The sequence below is a fragment of the Alligator mississippiensis genome, chromosome 4, assembly GCF_030867095.1.
Source record: "Alligator mississippiensis isolate rAllMis1 chromosome 4, rAllMis1, whole genome shotgun sequence".
Lineage (NCBI taxonomy): Eukaryota > Metazoa > Chordata > Crocodylia > Alligatoridae > Alligator > Alligator mississippiensis.
This window is the reverse complement of record NC_081827.1, coordinates 2719995-2739173: the sequence shown is the minus strand read 5'-3', so window position 1 is coordinate 2739173 and position 19179 is coordinate 2719995. Positions and strand designations below refer to the sequence as shown.

At 67.2% G+C, this 19179-nt stretch overlaps 2 protein-coding genes across 12 annotated transcripts; both read right to left on the bottom strand.

Annotated features, from left to right (window-relative positions):
* Window positions 1-53: 53 nt before the first annotated feature.
* Window positions 54-6202, bottom strand: LOC106737782 (uncharacterized). Its single transcript, XM_019478841.2, has 14 exons — window positions 6036-6202; window positions 5802-5912; window positions 4963-5127; window positions 4675-4761; window positions 4481-4554; window positions 4257-4353; window positions 4109-4169; window positions 2916-3061; window positions 2700-2798; window positions 1304-2341; window positions 863-1006; window positions 585-713; window positions 279-361; window positions 54-196 (listed from the first exon to the last, which is right to left on the bottom strand). Exons 1-14 carry the CDS (start codon window positions 6054-6056, stop codon window positions 88-90), a joined length of 2364 nt encoding a protein of 787 aa, XP_019334386.2. The 5' UTR covers window positions 6057-6202; the 3' UTR covers window positions 54-87.
* Window positions 6203-6283: 81 nt separating this feature from the next.
* Window positions 6284-18904, bottom strand: LOC102572145 (kielin/chordin-like protein). Of its 11 annotated transcripts, XM_059725626.1 has the most exons (29): window positions 17883-18904; window positions 16146-16690; window positions 15770-15842; window positions 14462-14670; window positions 13905-13956; window positions 13590-13666; window positions 13326-13446; window positions 13120-13229; window positions 12857-12950; window positions 12635-12714; window positions 12129-12228; window positions 11833-11918; window positions 11570-11663; window positions 10969-11004; window positions 10733-10818; window positions 10358-10448; window positions 10166-10248; window positions 9893-9986; window positions 9698-9780; window positions 9414-9513; window positions 9100-9188; window positions 8842-8944; window positions 8480-8634; window positions 8120-8292; window positions 7875-7986; window positions 7668-7769; window positions 7359-7550; window positions 6953-7110; window positions 6285-6805 (listed from the first exon to the last, which is right to left on the bottom strand). In XM_059725626.1, the coding sequence occupies exons 1-29, from the start codon at window positions 17995-17997 to the stop codon at window positions 6358-6360; spliced, it is 3861 nt and encodes a 1286-aa protein (XP_059581609.1). In that variant the 5' UTR covers window positions 17998-18904; the 3' UTR covers window positions 6285-6357. The 11 variants fall into 11 exon arrangements, with proteins under 11 accessions (XP_059581602.1, XP_059581607.1, XP_059581609.1 ...); XM_059725619.1 differs by having other exon boundaries at window positions 6284-6805; window positions 10733-11004; XM_059725624.1 differs by having other exon boundaries at window positions 6284-6805; window positions 10733-11004; window positions 14525-14670.
* Between the last annotated feature and the right edge of the window lie 275 nt (window positions 18905-19179).

Genomic DNA, 19179 nt, shown 5'->3' with positions numbered 1-19179 from the left:
CAGGTGCTGCCCAGACACCGGGGTCCTTGCGTCTCTTCACTACCCTCCCAGGTCTGGTGGAGGTATCTGGGGGGCCCAGGTGCAGGTTTAGGGGGGCGCTGGGGCCCTGGGGGGCAACTGGGCACCACGTGGCTCCTGTTCGCCAGGTGCCGGCACCACCAGGGGGTCCAGGAGCTCCTGGAAGCTCCGCGTGTTCCTGCCGGGGGGGAACATGTGAGCACACGTGTGTCCATGGGTGCTGGGGCAGCCCCATGACCCCCCTGCAAACAGCCACATGCCTCTGGCGCCGGCACCGCATGACACAGGTTCGCTCCCGTTGCACCCGCTCCAGCTGCTGCCTCACCGCCGTGCGCCGCTGCTCCTGGGGGCACCTCCAGTGTGAGACCCCCCCCCAAACCTCCAACCCAGCTGCACCACCAGTGTGAGACCCCCGAACCCCCAACCCAGCCTGCAGCCACCAACGGGGATGGAGGGTGCCCCACCTGGCATCAACAGGGCACTAGGGTGGGGGGCAGCAGTGATGGGCATGGGTGCCATCCTTTGCTGGAAGGATGTGCGGACCCCTGTGCCCTGCTTCATCGTACCTGTGGTGCTGAGCTGGCACCGGGGCAGGGCCTTGCCTGGTGCCTCAGCTGGGTCAGGTCCCCCGGCCATGTGCCCACGCAGTTGTCCTCTGCTTTCCTGTCCCTGGCGATGCACAGCCGCTCCTGCACCTGGGTCAGACACGGGCACATTGACTTGGGGTGCACCCAGCTCTGGGGTGGGGCCCGTCCAAGTGGAACAGCACCAGGCGGGCACTGGGCCTGGTTATCGCCCTGGGGCTGAGAACTGGCCCGTGCCCTGGCACTGCCCCCCGACTTACCCGCAGCAGCTGGCGCTCACGGTCCTGCTGGCATCGGCTCCGCGCCCGCTGCTGCAGCGCCGCCAGCTCCCGCACGGCCGCCTGCTGCTCCGCCCGCGAGGGCAGCACGAATGCCTTCTCCCGGCGCAGGGGGCACGGCCAGGGCTGCGTCGAGGTGGCATCAGTGCAAGGGCTTGGGGGGGGACCCCGAAAGCTGAGCTGGGCCCAGTCTGAGCATAGGGGGGCTGGGAGGTAGCATGCTCTAACTACTCTGCACTGCTGCCCTCCAGGGTGCCACCCCTATGTGGGCACCAGGGGCCTGGCGCCCACCCCTCATACCCCCACCACTTAGCTTCTGGGGGGTATTGTTGCCCCCCACCTCTCCCATGGGTCACATTCCCACCCCCACGCCCCGTGTCCAGGAGGCGCTGGGGCCGAGCCCTTTCTCTGTCCCCTGCTCACCCTATTGCACTCCGGCCACGGGTGCTGGTCGTGGCTCCCTGGCCTCGCCGTGACTCCCGGTGGCGAAGGCGGCTGGGACTGGGGGGCCGTGCGCCCCTCCAGCTCCAGGCCCCGTGGCACATCCGGCCAGCTGGGCACGGGGCTCCGGTGCTGCAGGGCTGGGAGCTGGCGCTGCAGCATCCCCTGGGCTCTCAGGGTCTCCAGCGCCAGGGTCTGGGGCTCCAGCCACCGGGGCAGCGGGATCTGCAGCTCCAGCCCCCTCTGACAGGTGCCGGGGGCTTCTTGCAGGGGCACTTGCTGGGTGCTGGAGCCCTGAGTCTGCCCCGGCTCTGGCACCTGCACCAGACAGGGCTCCAGGTGTTGCCCCCGGCTCCGACACGGCTCCGACGCCCCCCGGGGCTGCAGGGCCGGGAGCTGCCGTTGCAGCATCCCCTGAGCCCGCAGAGCCTCCAGCGCCGGAGCCACATGCTGCCTCTCCGGCGCCAGGACCCCTTCACCCCCCGGCAGCCTCCCCTGGGCCGGACGGGGCTCCAGCCACCGCGGCGATGGGTATCGGGGCACGGGGGTCTGTGGCTCTGGCCAGCTCCGCGCTGCTCCGTGGGGCTTGCCCAGCTCCAGGATCCCAGCTTGGAGGGGCACCGGGGACCTGGGCAGCGTCTCCGGAGCCTGGCAAGCCTCTGCAGGTCCACGCGTGCTCTGGGCATGCGGCTCCGTGTCTCTGGCCAGCGACGCCAGGTGCTCCATGCCCTGGGCTCCGGGACCTGCTGGGGGGGCCTCACTGGGGTCTGCCACCCCCTCTTCCTGCAGCTCACTGCCCGCCCGCTCCATCACTGGGGATCCCTGACTCTGCGATGCTGGCATCTCCCCGGTTTCCAGGAGCCCTGAAGCCACCGGTCTTCCCTGCCGCAGCCTTTGGGGCCTGGCCTGGGGTGCAGGGCTCAGCGCCCGGATGTCCTGCACCCCCTGCATCTGGGTGCCCGCAGCTCCTGGCATTGCAACCTCGACCGGCTGCAGCTCCAGGACGTGGGGCATGGAGTCCTGGGGGGGCAGAGAGCAACAGGGCAGGGACCCCCCTGAGCCGACATGCCCACCCCCGCGCCGCCCAGAGTCCCTGCTGCTGGGCTGTGCCCCCTCGGAGGATGCCTTGGGCAACCCCTGGGCACCGCTGGGATGCCTGGGTTCTGCGGCCGAGCCTGGCAGGGCAGCATGTGGGTGCAGGGGTCAGGAGGGCCCGTGGGGTCAGGGGTCTGGGGTTATTCCTAGCTCGAGCTGGGAGGGGAGGAGGGAGGGCTGGGTTCTCCCCCCACCAGGCCCCCTGCCAGCGCTCGGGGGCATCAGACTGGGGGTCTCAGCAGGTGGGGGGTTCGGTGCCCGGTGCTGCCCGGTGGGAGCTCACCTGCTCTAGGAGTGCTGCTGGGGACTGCCCATGCTGTCCGAGGGGGTTCCAGCTCCCTGTTGCCACCCTGGAGCTGCCCAGGGGTCCATGCCCAGGCACCTGGGGTGGAGAAGGGAAAGGAGCCAAGGGTCACGGGCTACGGGGTGCAGGGATGTCCCTGCCAGGTCCCCCTGCCACCACAAGCCTGGTGGGACAGACACCGGGTGCTCTGCTCACCGTGCCCTGCATCTCCGGCTCCTGCATGTGCCAGGCATCCTGGTGCATGGCTGTGGCGTGGTCCATGCACACGGCCTCCTCCGACCCCTGTGCCAGCCGCCGGGCACAGGCTTCCCACAGGGCAGCGCGCAGCTGCCCCCAGGCGCCTGCAGGAGAGGAGCTGGTTTCAGTTGGGGGCAGGGGCTGGCCGTGCCCATTGCCCGGGTATCTGTGCCTCTCGGCCCCGCGCTCAGTGCCACACCTGGCTATGGGGTCAGGGAGCACTGGCTGGCACAGGCAGTCACACTGGCTGACATGCATGGACATGCATGCACACACATGCTGGCGTGCTCAAAGGTGCCCCTGCAGAAGGGGCCCAGGCACATGCATGCACCCCCCCATGCACATGCATACACGTATATACCACTACTGTACTGTACACATACACGGCTGTCCCGTGCATATACACATGCATGCACAGACATACATACTGCCCTGTATACCAGCACACATGCATACATATGCGCGCACACCCCTATACACACATATATCATTACTGGCCTATATACACACACACTCTCTCTCTCATACAGGTTTCCATGTACTCCACACCACCTTGCACACGTGCACAGACACACACACATGCTGTCTCTCTCCTAGAGGTCTCTACACCCTCCTTCACATCAGCTTGCATATGCACACACATATACACATGCAAACACAAATGTGCATACACACATGCACACACACATTCACATGTCTCTCTCTCCCCGACAGGTCTCCAGACACTCTGTCACACCAGCTTGCATGTGTGCACACACACACAAACATTTCCACATTCACACACCCACACACATTCACGCTCTTTCCAAGAGGTCTCCACAAATGCCTTCACACCAGCTTACACATGTAAACACACACACACATACATGCACACCCACACTCCCTCTGTCTCTCTCTCCTGCAGGTCTGCACATAGTCCTGACCCATGCTCCTTCACAACACCTTGCACACGCACACACACATGCACACATTCTCTCTCATATGCATCCGCCCACACTAATTCACCCCAGGTTGCACACTTGTACACACACCTCCCGGCATGCCCCCTGAACCCAGGGTCAGGCATGAGCAGGGATCTCCATACCCCAGCCCATGAGCAGCTGCATCCCAGAGCATGCACCCCAGGCCACACGTGCCCCCGCCTCACATACCTGCCGGCTCTGGGTCACTGGGGGGCAGCAGGCGGCTCCGCCAGGCCCCGTCCCGCTCCAGCTGGGGACACAGGGGCTGGGTCGGGGGCTGGGAGGGGCCTGGATCCAGGGGCCCCAGCCAGGACCCCCCCTGCTTCCCAGCTCCTACCTGTGCAGGTCTCCAGCTCACCTCTGTCTGCTGCCCCACGGCCGGCTGTGCCCGGCCCGATGCCATGGGGATGGGCTTTAGCTTCGGGTCCCAGGACCTGGATGAGGAACGGGCTGGTGCTAGGTCCTCAAGCCCAGCAGAGCTGCCAGCCCTAGGCACTAGGGGGCACCCTAGGGTTGGGGGGGGTCCAGGAGCCCCCTTGCCTATTGGGTTTAGGCACCTACCAGTCCAGGAGCTGCTGGAGCTGAAGCTTTGCCACCCCTTGGGGCAGGGAGCTGCTTTGTCTGGGGCTGGCACCCTGCAGGGGTAGAAGCGCAGGGCAGCGAGGTGGCGGGGGTCTTCCAGGCCACCTCCCTCACCCCCCGGGAGGCACTAGGTCAGGGGTCAGAGGTCAAGGAATGTGCCCGACCCCCATTACCCTCTCCATGGAGCAATCGGTGTCCGGCTCAGCTCGACATCCTGTCCAGGGGGCTGGGGGAGGCTGGGGGTCTCCGGACAGCCAGGCCTGGGGACAGCAGCACACAGGGGACGTCAGTGCCCGGCAGCCCTGCGACCCCACTGGGCCACCCCCACTGGGAGCTTTGGGCACGCGGAGCCTCATGACCTCCCCATTCGGGGCTGCAGGCATCCGGACTCCCAGCTCCCACCCCCATGCTCTAACCACTAGGTCCCTCTGCCCTCCCAGGACCCTAGCTCCCGCAGGTACCTGGATGTCAGCCCAAGCCAAGCCATGGCGGTGCTGCCCCAGGAAGCGGTGCCAGGAGGTGCCCGCAGCCCTGGCCCTCCGCACGCCCCGCAGCAGCAGCTCTGCGTCCCACGGGCTCACACGCCCGTCCCTATCCGTGTCCAGCAGCTGGAAGTCCCAAAACAGCTGGGGGGGGGGGGGGGCAAAAGGGGGAGATGGACCAGTCCAACACGCCTGCACATATGTGCATACACGCATGCAGACTTGCAAAGGTACATGCATGCTCCTGTACATGTGCTTACATATGCATGCAATCACGGACTTGCACGAGTGCACATTCATTTATGTGCACACACAGGTACATGCACAGATATGCACAAACGCAGGCACGCACGTATGTGCACACACACATGGCCATGTTCCCAGACTTAGCACATATACATACACACGCATACCTGCAGGAGTGTGCATGCACCTGTGCGAGTCACACATGCTCATGCGCGCACCCACGTGCACACAGATTTAAGCAGGCCTGACCATGCACACACACACACACACGTATACATGGGCTTGAACAGGTCCACGAAGACATACACACGCACAGATCTGTGTACAATCCTGCCAGTACACACACATGAACACAGACCCAGGCAGGCACACACATGCACACGCACACAAGCATGTACACACATGCACACACATGCAGCCAACACACGCACCCCCCCCTCACTCCCCAGCAGCAGGGAACCATTAACCCTTCAGAGGCCTCCCAGGGGGGGTCCTTCCCCATATCATCACCCCATGCCCCCAGGGTAGCAGCACCCTGGGGAGACCCCCCAAACCTCCCCCTCCCCACTTACCTGCTCCCAGAGGTGGCTCCGCCATCCGGCCTCCACCAGCTCCTGCAGCAGCATCCTGGGGTGGCCCTGGGCCTGGGGGGAGCAGGCAGGGCTGGCTGCCTCCCAGGGGGCCTGCAGTGGGGGGGCAGGGGGATGCAGGTCAGAAGTGGGGGGCACCAATTGGGGGGGTGTAGGTTGGGACTGGGACATCAATGGGAAGAGCTGCAGGTCGGGAGCGTGGAGAGGGGGTCTCACCTGCTGCGGAGCCGCCTCCATCCCTCCGCTCCCGGGCGATGACGCAGGAGCTGCCGGTGTCCGGTTCCGACACCCGAGCCCCGCGCGGGGGGGGCGGGGGGGGCGGGGCCCGGACTCCTACGTTCTCAGTGCTGCACCCCCCCCTTCCCTGCTTCCAGCCCCCAAGACCCCCCCTTACCTGGAGGCTGCCCCCCACCCCCTTCCCAGTGTCCAAACCTCTTGGGGAAACTGAGGCAGGCCCCTCACTCCCCTCCCAAGATGCCCCCCTCTCCCCCCCGACCCCCTCAAGGAAGCACCTAGTGCTTAGAGCTGGGTGGGGGGGCTAGGACACCTGGGTCCCAACCCTGGGCTGCCCCCCAACCTGTGCCTCAGTTTCCCCACCTGAAGAGCCAAAGGGTAATGCCCTGTGGGCGGGCAGGGTGGGGAGCAGCTGCCCCAGACCCCCCAGAAAAAGGAGCCGCACAGCCGGTGCCCACGTCACCCCTGGTTTATTGCGCAGGCGGCGCCCGCCGTACACGTGTGAGCACTGCGCCCGGGGGTGGGAGACCCAGGCGTGCGGGCTCAGGCGCTGCGGTGCCGCACACGGGGGCAGGCGCGGGGGGGCACGCAGCGGCCCTCGTGCTCCAGGCGCCCGGCCGGGCACTGGCAGCCGGGCACGCAGGGTGCGATGCAGCGGGCGCCCCGCGCCGCTCCAGCGCTGAAGCAGGTGCGCGGGCACGGGGGGCCGCACTCGGTGAACACGTAGCCCCGGTCTCGGGGGCACCCCACGGCTGTGGGAGATAGGGGGGTCAGTGTGGCACTGCAGGGTCTGGCTCCAACCCCACTTGCCTGGACACCCCCAGCCCCTCTCTGCCCCCCAAGTCTCCTCCACCCCGGCGCAGACACCCCCAAAACCCCCCGGCCTGTGCCCAGCTGACCGCAGAGGGTTGGCGAGCGCCAGTGCAGCACCAGTCCGGCGCGGCGGCACGCGGCGGCATAGGCTTCGAGGGCGTCGCAGAGGCAGGCGCCAGCGTCGGCGCGGCAGGCGCAGGCATCGTACACGCAGGCAGCGAAGAAGCCCTCGGGCGGCACCAGCCTGTGGCAGCGTGTGAAGGGCGGCGCCTTCAGCGCCCCGCACCGCGTGTTCGCCTCCCGCCGCGCCCGGTACCCGGCCTCCTGGCACGGCTCCACGTCGCGGGCCGGTCCACAGCCCCCGTCCTGCCCCGGCGCCGCTACCTGCGGGCAGCACAGCACGCTGGGCTGGGGCAAGGGGACCCTCACGGCCCCGGTGCCCCAAGTGCAGCCCCTGTGGGCGACCCCCACTATGGGGTAGACCCCCCCCACCTGCCAGCTGTTGCCCAAGGCGGCGTGGGAGGGCAGCAGGTCACCACCGGGGCCGCGCAGGTCGTCCTGGGCAAAGCCGTTGAAGTTGCCGCACAAGCCGCAGGTCCGGCCGCGGTAGGTGCCCGGCACGCTCAGCTCCACGTGCGAGCGCCCGTCCCACTGCACCTGGGGGGCACGGGGGTCAGCGGGCACCTGGTCGCTGACCCCCATTGCCATTGTTACCGGGGGGAAGGGTATCAGTATCTCTGGTCTCCCATGAATGCCCACCCCCGTGGTGTTGGGGGGCTGCAAGGGGTGCCCCCCACACACCTGGAGGCCGACGTGGGTGTTGAGTAGGACGGTGCCGCTCCGGCGCTCCACGTACACCGCCGGCTCCTTCAGGAAGGGCAGCGTCACCGCCTCGCCATCCACCTGGCATGGGCAGGGCAGGGCTCAGGGCACCACGTCCCCTTCTGGGGGGCCACACCTGAGCCCCCCAGCAACAGGCACAACCGGGCAGGTGTGCGGGGGTCTCACCGTGACCTCCCCGCCCTGCAGCAGCTGCACCCAGGTGCCCCCGACCTGCACCGCCACCTCCTGGGTCCACGATACGCCCGTGTGGCCCCGGGCATCGTTGCTCACATGGACGCTGCGGACACAAGGGGTTGGGGGCCACGGTGGGACCCAGGAGTCCTGGTTCCCCCAGACCCCCTTGCCCACGAGAGTGGAAGATGCATCCCAGGTGTCTGGGCAGCGGTGGCACCAAGGGGGTCCGACCTGACCTGAAGTCCTCGGCGTGGCAGTCGCGGACCAACACGTAGGTGCAGGTGCCCTGGAAGTGCAGCAGGCGCCCGTCGAAGGTGCGGTAGTGCGGGTCCCCGAAGGCCTGGCACGTGGCCGGGCGTGGGTGGCAGTGGGGGCAGCACCGTCCCGGCGTCAGTGCCGGCGCCTCATCCTGGAGGGCCACAGGCTGTCATGGGGACGGGTACCCCGACCCCCACTAGTCCGTGGCATGCAGCCTCAGGTGCTGCCAAGGGGTGTCTGTACCCCCAAAATGCTCCCCCACCCATGAGCATGACAGCCCCCTTGCCACCCCTAACAGGGGACAGGGACCTGTGACCCCCCGTGCTCCTTGGACTCACGGGGCCGCAAGCGGGCGGGGGGCAGCGCTGGCTGCGGCAATGCACCTCCCCGGCCACGCAGGAGCAGGCCGTACACGCGTCCACCTGCCAGCGCTCATGGGACTCGAACCGGCGGCCCTGGTAGGAGCAGGTGCTGCCTGGCACTGGTGACACAGCTGCGGTCAGGGGGGACCCAATATGACCCCCCGCCCCGACACCCAAGACAGCAGCCCCTGGGAGCTAGGATGTCTGGGTGCTGGTCCCATCCGTGCCTCAGTTTCCCTGCCGGGCATGGGGACCCTCGCAGGTTGAGCTCACTGGGCACAGCCCCTTGCACCCAGGGGGGCCCTCCCTGCCCCCCCAGCTCCCAGGTCAGCTCCTACCTTGGCACTGGCCGCAGCAGGTGCCAGGCACCTGCACCCGTTCCAGGCCGTCCGGGCAGGCGAGGTCTGTGCACTCCTCCACGTGGCACTGCACGTGGCCTAGCTGTGGGCACAGATGAGGGGGGTCATCCTGGGAAGGGGGCTGTCTGACCCCAGCCCCATGGAGGCCCCTTCACTGCTGGGGGGACTGGGCATGGCTTGGGGGGGGGGGGGGGGAACCTGGGGATGACCCCAGCTGGTCTGCCCCCCCCGCCTTACACTGCAGGTGCAGGTGACGCAGGCGTCGGCATCGTCCGTCCAGGTCTCTCCGTCCGGCACGTGGCGCCCATCAGCCTCTAGTATGCACCCTGCAACGGGGGGAGGGCAGAGGGGGGAGGTCAGGCTGCTGCCCCCATCCCCCGGGGAGGGGGTGCATGTGGCGGGGCTGGGTTATGCCAGAAACAATACTCTTCTGGCTACATGGCCATCGTTAGGTTTCAGAGTTAACAGCTGTGTCAGAGCCAGGCTGTGCAGAGAGATGCAGGGACCATGAAGCGGGGGAGGGGGTTGGGGAAGTGGGGGGGATAGGTCACCGTGGCAGATGGGGCAGCAGGCGCCCTGGGGTGTGAAGCGCTCGGCGGGGGGGCAGCTGGGCGGGCGGCACTCCTCGTGCACACACACCCACTTCAGGTCCTGCGGGGGCAAGAGCGGGGTTGGGGGAGTAAGCCCCTTGATACCCCCACGGCTGAGGGGCAGGGGCCATCTACTCACCCTGGGTGTCCCCTTAGCCCCCCCCTGCAAGGAGCCAGCTGCGTGCAAAATCCCACCCCAGAGGTGGCCGCATTTTGGGTGCCCTGGGGGGGACACGGGCACTCACCTGGCAGCGACAGCTGTAGCAGGGGTCTTTGGGAGGCTGCAGCTCGCTGCCCACCAGGCTGGCCGTGCAGTTCCTCGGGGGCTCTGTCAAGCGTGAGAGGCCGTGGGTGAGGGCCCGGGGGGGCACTCTCACAGCCTGGCACCAGGATGGCCCCAGCTTGGAGAGGGTCTGGGTGGGGGTGGGGGTCCGCAGTACCTTGGCAGTGGGGGCAGCAGACACCCGGCTCCGTCACTGGGTGGGTGCAGGTCAGCGGGGGGCACGAGACCCGGGCGCACAGCACGGCCCCCTCCTACCCGAAGAACAGTGTTAACGAGCCCCTCTGACCCAGGGCCCCGATCCTGGACCCCCAGTATCCCCACGGGACCTGCGCCCAGTGTTGTGTGTGGCCATGGCCCTCCCCAGAGCCAGCCACCTTCTGCACCCCCTCCCCAGCTGTGCCAGGGACCCATGTCCTGCCCCCACACACACCTGACACTGGCACTGCTCACACGGGTCCTGGGGGGCTGCGAAGGTCTCCCCATCTGCAAGGTCCTGGCCCTGGAAGTGGCAGCCTGGGGTTGGGGGGGGGCAAGAAGAGGGGTCAGAGAAGGAGAGAACCGCCCCCCCAGCCCAGGGGGGTCTCTCAGCCCCTTCCCCCTTTCTGCCCCCCTCTGGTCTCACCTTGGCACAGGGGGCAATTGCAGGCCCCTGGGGCAGGGTGGGGGCAGGAGGCTGGCGGGCATGGCTTCCTCTGGCACTGCACTGACCCGGCCTGGAGGGCAAGCAGGTGGGGGGGCATCAGGGCTGCTCTGGGGACTCCATGCAAGCACCCAGCTGTGCCCCACACCACACCAACCAGCTCATCCACTGCCCCCCTCCCCAGTAGGCAATTACCCCACACCCCACCCCCAGCCTGAGAGGTGTGTGTGAGGGGGTGGGGGTTGGTTATGCAGAATGACCTTTCCAGCCCCACCGTCATCGTTAGGTTTCAGAGTTAACATCTGGTGACTGGAAAACTGAGGCACAGGGTGGGCACTGGGCCCCCCCAGCACTCACCTGGCAGGTGCATTGGGAGCACTGGGCGTCCTCCGGGTCGGCAAAGCTCTGTCCGTGGGTGGCCGTCACGCCGTGGTAGGAGCAGCCTGGGGGGCACGGGGAGGGCATGGGCACCGCACGGCTGTGCCCCCCAGGAAATAGTCCCCCTGGGGGTGCAGGGATACAGGTGGGGGGGCTCCCTGCTTGGGCCCCCCTGCCCATGGGAGGAAATAGTGCTAGGCGGGGTGGAGGGATACCTGCCAGGACTCCTCCAGCCGGGAGTTCCCCATGCCCTTGGGCAAAGAAATAGTCCATTGGGGCAGACGGATACAAGTAGGTCTCCACTCCCTGCTAGAGGACCTTGTCCCCCACAGGGCAGTGGGTAAGAAAATAGTCCCAGGCTGGGCGCAGGACTATAAGCAGCCCCCTCCCCCCCCATTTGGGGGCCCCTACACCTATGCCAGGGGGAAGAAAATAGTTCCACTCGAGGCGGAAGGACACATGCATCTCCATTCCCACGCACAGTGATAGGCCTTGAAATAGTCCCAGGCCAGGCGGAGGGATACGTGCCACCAAGCCACTTTTATGAATGACTCTGCCAGGCCCTTGAAATAGTCCGGGTCGGGATGGAGGGATATGAGCACCCCCTCCCCTGGGGCCCCTATACTCCTAGCAAGGACAAGGTGCGTGCACACGTGCGGGCACAACCAGCTACTCAGGCACGTGGCGCACCTGCCCGTGTGCCTGTGCCCACACATCGGGACACGGGCACACACGCACAGGTCCACCCACATGGGCTGCACATTTGCACAGATGGACACAGGCCCAGGGCTGAGCAAGGTGCAGGGGGGGACTCACCTGGGCACATGGGGCAGCAGTGGCCAGGCAGGGTCTGGGGGTGCAGGCAAGGCACAGGGGGGCACAGGGAGGGTAAGCACTGCACCGAGCCAGCCTGGGGGGCAGGGCAGAGGGGGTCAGTGCTGCAGCCTGCAGAGAGACCCCCTCCCAGCTGGCTCTGCCCATGCCTCAGTTTCCCCTCCGGGCATTAGATATTGGGGCACCCCCCCAGCAGGGCGCACAGACCCCCCCCGTACCCCACCACCACCACCACCACCACTCACGGAGCAGGTGCAGTGCAGGCAGCGCCCGGCACCCCGGGGGATGAACCTCTCCCCGTCCTGGTACACGCTGCCCTCGAACTCACAGCCTGGAGGGGGGGGCGAGGCATCACAGGGTGAGCCTGGCCCAGCCCCCACCCCTGCCCCAGGGCACCCCCAACAATCTGGGGTCACCCCCAGGGCCCTCTCCACATGCCAAGGGTTCAGCCTGGGGGTGCCAGGGTAGGCTCGGGACCCTCAGCTCTCACTGTGCCCCCCTAAAGGGGTCTCTGTGCCCCCCGCTCGGGTCCTGGGCTCACCGTGGCATGTTGGGCAGCACTGGGCAGGGGTGTGGGCAGGGTGGCTGCAGGGCGCGGGCGGGCAGCTGGGCTCCAGGCGCTGGCACGACACCTCCCCAGCCTGCGGGCACCACCTGGGGTCAGCTGTGGACCTCCACAGGCCCCCAGCCCTGAGCCTGGGGGACTGCGGGTCGGGAATGAGGGGCACCCTGCACACTGCCTCCCCAACCCCATTCCTTCCTTGGGGGGCAGCTCAGGGCAAGGTGCAAAGGCTTCTGGGATACCAGTGGGAGATTCTGGAGCCCCCCCAGCACCAGGCAGCCCCTGGAGGGCCAAGGGGGGCATTGCCAGGCCCCTCCCCAATGCAAAGGCTTCTGGGATGCTGGAGGGCCCAAGAGCAGGGTGCCCCCTAGCAGCCAGATGGTGGTATTGCAGGTGCACACCCAGGTGAAAAAGCTTCTGGGATGCCGGTGGGGCCCCTAGGAGGTCAGGAGGGGCCATGTAGCATTCCCCCCCCCGACACTCACGGTGCAGACACACTGGGTGCAGGGCTCAGCGCTGGGCACCGGCTCCCCGCTGGCATAGTCGCGGCCCTCGAAGGAGCATCCTGTGGGGAGGGGGCAGCAGGCAGCGTGGTGAGGGCCCCCCAGGGCAGAGCCGGCCCCTGCCATGCTGGGGCAGCAACGCCACGCACTAGGGAGTGACGAGCGTGCTAGGTCTCAGCCTGGCAGAGGCCCCCCAGGACTCACCATCGCAGACGGGGCAGCAGGTGCCGGGGCGAGGGCTGGCGGGGTGCGGGCACAGGCGGGCACACTGCCTCTGCACACACAGCACACGACCCTCCTGCAGTGGGGGGGCAGGAATTAGCGCTGCCCCCCAGATCTGCCCCCCCACCCAGAAAGACTGGGATGTCCACTGGAAATGGGGGTGGGGGCAGCTCAGGGCACCGGGGGGACAAGGAGAAGGTGTCTGGGCTGTCCCCCCCCCGCCCCCCCCCAGCCCACCCCCTCACCGTGCAGCGGCAAATCTGGCAGGGGTCGGCGAGCGGCGCCCACTCCTCCCCGTGCTCCCGCCGGGTGGCACCGTCCTGGCAGCCTGAGTTGGGGGGCACCGTCACCGGGGCTGCGGGTCGGGAGTGAGGGGCACCGCAGGGCTGGGAGGTATTGGGGTACAAGCCCCCACCCCAATCCTTCTCCCCCTGCGTTGCTCACATCTCACCCTGGCTTTGGGGGCAGCAGGCTCCGGGCGTCCCCTCCTGGGCAGTGCAGTCCAGCCGGGCACAGGCCCCGGGGGCACAAAGCAGGGTCCCAGCCTGCGGGGGTTGCGGGGAGGGGGGGCGCTAAGGACAAGCAGCCCCGGGTCAGGCCTGGGTGAGATACTCCAGCTCCGTCCCCCCTCCCCAGGAAACCCCCCAGCCCCCAGACACCTGCTTGCACATAGGGAAACTGAGGCAGGATCCAGCTGGGGCAGGGGGGCACTCACCGGGCAGGGGCAGGCGGCGCAGGCGTCCTTGGCCCCGGTGTCGCCATGCCTATGGTGCTGCCCCTCGCAGTGGCAGCCTGGCCGGGGGCGCAGGTAGTTAGGGGGGCAGGGGGAAGCACCACCTGGGAAAACTGAGGCACGCGGGGGCAAGGCCGGCTGGCGGAGCAGGGAACCCAGGCGTCCTGGCTCAGTGCCCCGAGGGGTGGTTGGAGGGTGGGGAGCTGGGAGCCCGGATTCCTGCCCCCTGCCCAACCCCAGTGCCTCAGTTTCCCCGTGCATCCCAGTCCCTCCCAGCCCTCCTGGCTCCCGACTCACCGAGGCAGGCGCAGGCCTCCAGCTCCCGCACGCGGGCCAGCAGCTCCGAGTTCTGCGGGTGGGGCGGCCCGTGAGCCCGGACCAGGCCCGGGGGAAAGGAGCCCGGACGCCTGGATCCTTCTGTGGCCCCTGCTTGGTGGCTTCCAGCAAGTCCCTCCAGCCCCCTCCCCACCCCAGTGCCTGTTTCCCCCCCACCATGGGGCTGAAAGGGGGTGGGGGGAGCAGTGTCTCAGTTTCCCCCATGTCCTGGGGCTTTCACAGAGGAGGGGTCTAGGCTGCAGGGGGGAAGTTCCTCAGTTTCCCCCATGCCACAGCTCCAAGGAGGGTCTGCCTGAGTGCCTTAGTTTCCCCCATGCTCTAGGGCTGACGAGGGAGGTGGGTCTATGCCCATGCCTCAGTTTCTCCCATACTGCACCCTGGGGCTCTGGCAGGGGAGGAAGTGAGTTCAGGCCCAGGGAGGGAGGGCCCATGCCTCAGTTTCCCCCTCACCCTGGTACTCTCATAGGGGAGGCAGTCCACGCAGGGTGGGGTGGGGACTGTGCCTCGGTTTCCCAGACCTGCAGCTGGAGCGCGTTGAGCCTGGAGCCCAGCTCCTGCAGCAGCCCCTCGAGGCGCCGTACCCGCCCTGCCAGCTCCTCGGGCGCCTGCTGGTCGCTGCGCACGTCACCCGGGCCCGGCGGGGGTGGCTCAGACAGGGGCATGGGGCCCGGTGCTCCTGGCTCTGGCTCTGCCTCCGGCTCCGGCTCCCACGGCAGCAGGACGGGGTCTGCAAGGCAGGAGGTGGGGTGAATATGACAGCCGGGCGCGGGTTTGAATCCCAGCCCTGGAGAAAGGAGTGAGATGAGTTTGTCGGGTTTCAACCCCTCTGCAAGCACTTGGCTCTGCCCAGCCATGTGTCCTGGTCCCTGTATTGCTGTGAGCTGCGGGGAGTCCCAGGAAGGGCTGGGGCTGGAGCAGGACGCTGTGTGCACAGGGCATGGGCATCTGGTAGGGCCAGGGGTCGGGGGCAGACACCTCAGAGACTCTGCTTGTGCACATGCATATGTATGCACGTGGACCCACCCATGCAGGCACACGTGTGTACACATAGACACACTCGTTCCCCCCCATTCACACACATATGGATACCCCGTACAGACACACACACACACACACATGCATGCAAACAGACCCACCTCTCCTCCATGCACACCCCCACCTCTGTCCCACACCGGCCAACACACACATGTACATGTGCACTCACACGGATGCCCCTCCCACACACGTGCACAGCCATGCACACGTGGCCTGGACCCTGCCCCTGCCCCAGAGGCCAGGGCTGCTTCTCAATGGGGGCAGCCAGGCGGATCGAGGGGCCCCAGCAATTAGCATCCAAGCTCATTAGCGGCTGAAAGGGCCAAGGGGGGGTCTGCTGCGCCTGCCAGGGACAGGGCAGAAATTGAGGCCACAGGGAAGATGGGGGCCCAACCTGGGGGGTGACCACAGGGAAGGTAGAGGGGGGGGGTCCCCTGGCTCCTGCTGCAACCATTAAGCCACACGTCCAGCCCGGCACCATGAGGAGGAACCCAGGCACCCAAGCTCCCAGCCCCTCCCACAATGCCCAGTGCTGACCCAGCCCTGGGTGCCCCCAGCTGCCCCTTGCCCCAATTGCAAGCCCCGCCAGCTGGGTACCCCCAAGCGCCCAGCTCCCCACACCATCTGGTCCAGATGTTTTCACTCCCACACACTTTGTGTTGGGGGGGTAATTTATGCAAATCTATACAGATGCACGCACATTCTCCTCGCATCACCCTTGGGTGCAGCTGGGGAGGGTTGTGGGGGGATCTCCTGCTCTGCCCAACCAGGGGCCGGGGGGGGGGTCCTACCTTCCAGGTGGTCGCAGTGCCAGGGCCGGCGCGAGAAGCCGGTGGTGGAGATCTCGGCCGTCTGCCAGGTGCCCTGTGGCCAGAGCGCAGCCGGTCAGTGTGGGGGAAGTTGGGGACACGGGGTGGACAGGGGGCTCCCAGCATCAAACACCCCTGAGCAGCCACCAGTTGCAAATAAGGGGGCCAGAATGGCTGTGGGGGGGGGCAATTTGGGGGCATGGGCAGAGCTGGGAGCCCCAGTGGTGGAGGAGGCTTGGGAGGGAGGTGCATGGGGGTCCAGGCAGAAGCCCCCCCTCCGGAGGGGCCAGGCCCAGGGCTCAGGGAAGGGCCCTGGCAATGCAGCTGGCACCGAGGCACAGGGCAGGCATGGGCTCACCAGGAACTTAGAGTCGGCGTCCCCGGGTAGGCTGGCGAAGGCTATCTGCAGGTCGAGGGGCAGGTGGAGGCTGAGCCGGGGCCGGTGCCCAGCCTGGCCCAGCACCACGGCGGGCCGACAGTCCGCGTAGAGCGCCAGGCGGTGCGGCGCCAGGCTGAGTGCCAGCCGGACCCAGCGGCCACCGGCGAAGGGGCTGCCACCAGGGAAGACCAGCGAGGCAGGGTGGCCACTGGGTGCGGCACGGTAGTCCAAACGCAGCTCATCGCCCCGGGCACTGGAGGCCAGGTGCAGCAGTGGGCTGCGGGCCGTGGGCGAGAGCAGTGCCAGCAGTGTGCCTTGGGAGCGTGGGCTCTGGCGGGCCACGGCGTGGAAGCCCAGGGCACGGGGGGCGCTGGCCAGCACGAACACGGCGTAGGCCCGTGGCAGTGTCAAGTGCGGCGTGCGGCGCCCGAAGCGCCAGGCTGGGGTGCCTGGCGTGGGGCCTGGGGCCGGCGAGACACCAGGGATGGCACGCGACGCAGTCAGTGCCTCCAGCAGATCGATAGCTGCAAGTGAGCACAGCGCGGGAGTTGGGCATGGCGGCACTCGGCTGTGGGCACACGCATGCAACTCCATGCACATGAGGCAGGCGGGCACAGCCAGCAGTGCATGCAGAAACATGCAGACATATGTAAATATGTGCAAATGAACACAGGTGAGCATGGCAGGCAGGTCAACCATGCATGCAAATCAATACCGTTTATGCAAATTGATGCAAAACAAGCATGCAAGCAGGGTGGGAGGGTCGGCAGTGCAGGCAGATACACACAAAGGCATGTGGTGGCCTGCGAGTGAGCTCGCTAGGCCAGTCAGCAACATATGCAAATGTATGCAAATGAACATCAATGTATACAAATGACTGCAGGCATACACCGTAACGTATGTAGATGCATGCCAATGCATGTAAGTTCACAGAAATAAATGTAAGCACGCCCAGCGGTGGGTTGGCAATATATGCAAATATATTCACTTGTATGTAAATGATTGCACAGGACTGCACGTGGGTATGGCTGGCAGGTGGCAGCACATGCCAATCCCTGCAGCCGCAAGCAAAGCATGTAAATATATCCAAATACATGCACGGGCACGCAAATATATGCCCAATGCACTTTTATGCAGCTGTTTGCCAAAACATGCGGGTGCGTGCATCTATGCAAATGTTGTAGATCTATGCAAATGAGTATCCCAGAGCTGGGGCACCCCAGGGTGTCCCTGGGGCTCCCTGCAGCAGCACTGTCAGCTCTGGGGCCCAACCCGGCCCCCTGGCACTGGGGAGAGTGGGCACCATGGGCCCAATGTGGGGGTGGGAGCTCATGGTCGGGTCCTGGGAAGTACCAGGTGCCCCCTGGGTGCTCTGCCCTGCACCCACCCCCCAGCTCCGCCCCCAGGGCTGTAGGCCCCTGGCCAGCTGGCAGTGCCTCATCTCCTCTCCTGGGTCCTGCGGTCGTGGGGGCAGGAGGAACAATGCTGCTCTGGCCAGGAGCCATCAGGGCCCCTGAGGGGGAGCAAGGACCAGGGCCAGAGCTGAGAGCCCCAAGGGGTCAGCAAAGCCCTGTGCCCCCCACCACCCTCCTGGTGCCCCTCACTCCTGCCCCACTGCCCCCCAGCCCTGCAGGTGCCCCTCACTCCCAACCTGCAACCCCTACCCCCCAGCCCCACCAGTGCCCCCCACTCCCTACCCGCAGCCTCCGGACTCACCGCTGTCCCCGTCGTAGGGGCCCGGGGGCTCCGCGGTGGCATCAGGCAGGGGCTGCGCCAGGGTCTGGAGGCAGAGACCAGCCAGGGCCAGAGCCAGAGATGGGGTGCCCCACATGGCACTGGGGGGGGGCAGGATCAGGGCCCAAATGGGGCAGGATCAGAGCCGTCGAGGGCAGCGGGGACAGCCGGATCGGGGCCGTCGGTGGGGGCTCAGCAGGGGCTGGGGGCAGCGGGTGGCAGGAGCTGGGCCAGGGCTCAGCTGCACAGCCCGGACGGGGCGGGCTGGGGAGGGGTCTGGGCCTGGGGGCGGGGGCCGAAGCCGGTCCAGCCCCTGACCCGCCCCGGCGAGGCTGGAGGTGGGGGCTGGCAGGGCTGGCAGGGAACCTAGGTCCCCCCCAGGTCCAGCCCCCTTGGGTGGGGAGAGAACCAGACGTCCCCATGCAGCCCCCTCCAGCCCCCCCAGCTGGGGAGAAAACCCAGGCATCAGGCGTCAGGGGAAGGGGTGCCAGGGACTCAGCTGGGGGCCAGGACCCCCATACTGCCCCCCACTCTGCTGCAGAGGAGAGTCAACCCTGCCCTGTCGTGTGTCATGAGCCCCGTACTGCCAGCGGGGAATTGCCTCTAGTCAGGGCCTGCAAGCCTGGGCCCCAATCCCGAGGCCCCTGTGCAGGGTGGACAGGGGCCCCGCAGGGAGACCCGGGCACAGCCCCCCCGGGGGTGTCTGGGCTCTAAGGGCTCGTGGGGCCCCTGTCCTAGACCCCATCCTGCCCCCATGGGCAGGGGCTGCTCGAGACGGGGGCTGGAGACGGGGGTTGCTGGAGAAGCGGGCTGGGGGCACTGGGCACTCAACCCCCCAGGGCAGTGCATGCTGGGAGCTGTGCCCCCCCAAAGTGTTGCATGCTGGGAGCTGTGCCCCCCCAAAGCGGTACATGCTGGGAGTGGTGGAGCCTGGTGCTGCCTGGGCCCCTGCAGTGGGTGGGCGCTGAGACCTGGCCCCTGCACCCCAATGCATCGCCCCCCCACCCCCACCCCACGGGGTTTGCCCCGCCCCCAGCCCCATGCCCCCCCTCCCTGCAGCCGGGCTAAGCCGCTTTGGCAGCAAAGCCTATTAGCCAGCGCCAGGCCTGGGTGGGGGGGTGCTGCTAACGCCCTCGCTCCCCCGTTATCCACCGCCCGGCTCGGGGCGCCCCGGGGGGGGGGGGGGCAGTCAGCCCCGCTACTGAAAGCAGTGCATGCTGGGAGCTCAGCCCCCCACAGTGCTGCATGCTGGGAGCTGTGCCCCCCCTAGAACGATGCA

Bases quoted from the DNA above. Each gene is read 5' to 3' on its own strand.
- LOC106737782 (XM_019478841.2), bottom strand. From the start codon at position 6,056: ATGGAGGCGGCTCCGCAGCAG. The intron at 4,555-4,674 runs GTAATGGGGGTC...CTACCCCTGCAG, and splicing joins CCGATTGCTCCATGGAGAGG to GGTGCCAGCCCCAGACAAAG. The intron at 2,342-2,699 runs GTGAGCTCCCAC...CTGCCCCCCCAG, and splicing joins CAGCAGCACTCCTAGAGCAG to GACTCCATGCCCCACGTCCT.
- LOC102572145 (XM_059725619.1), bottom strand. From the start codon at position 17,997: ATGTGGGGCACCCCATCTCTGGCTCTGGCCCTGGCTGGTCTCTGCCTC. The intron at 11,664-11,832 runs GTGAGTGGTGGT...CCTGCCCCCCAG, and splicing joins GCCTGCACTGCACCTGCTCC to GCTGGCTCGGTGCAGTGCTT. The intron at 6,806-6,952 runs GTCAGCTGGGCA...TATCTCCCACAG, and splicing joins GCGCTCGCCAACCCTCTGCG to CCGTGGGGTGCCCCCGAGAC.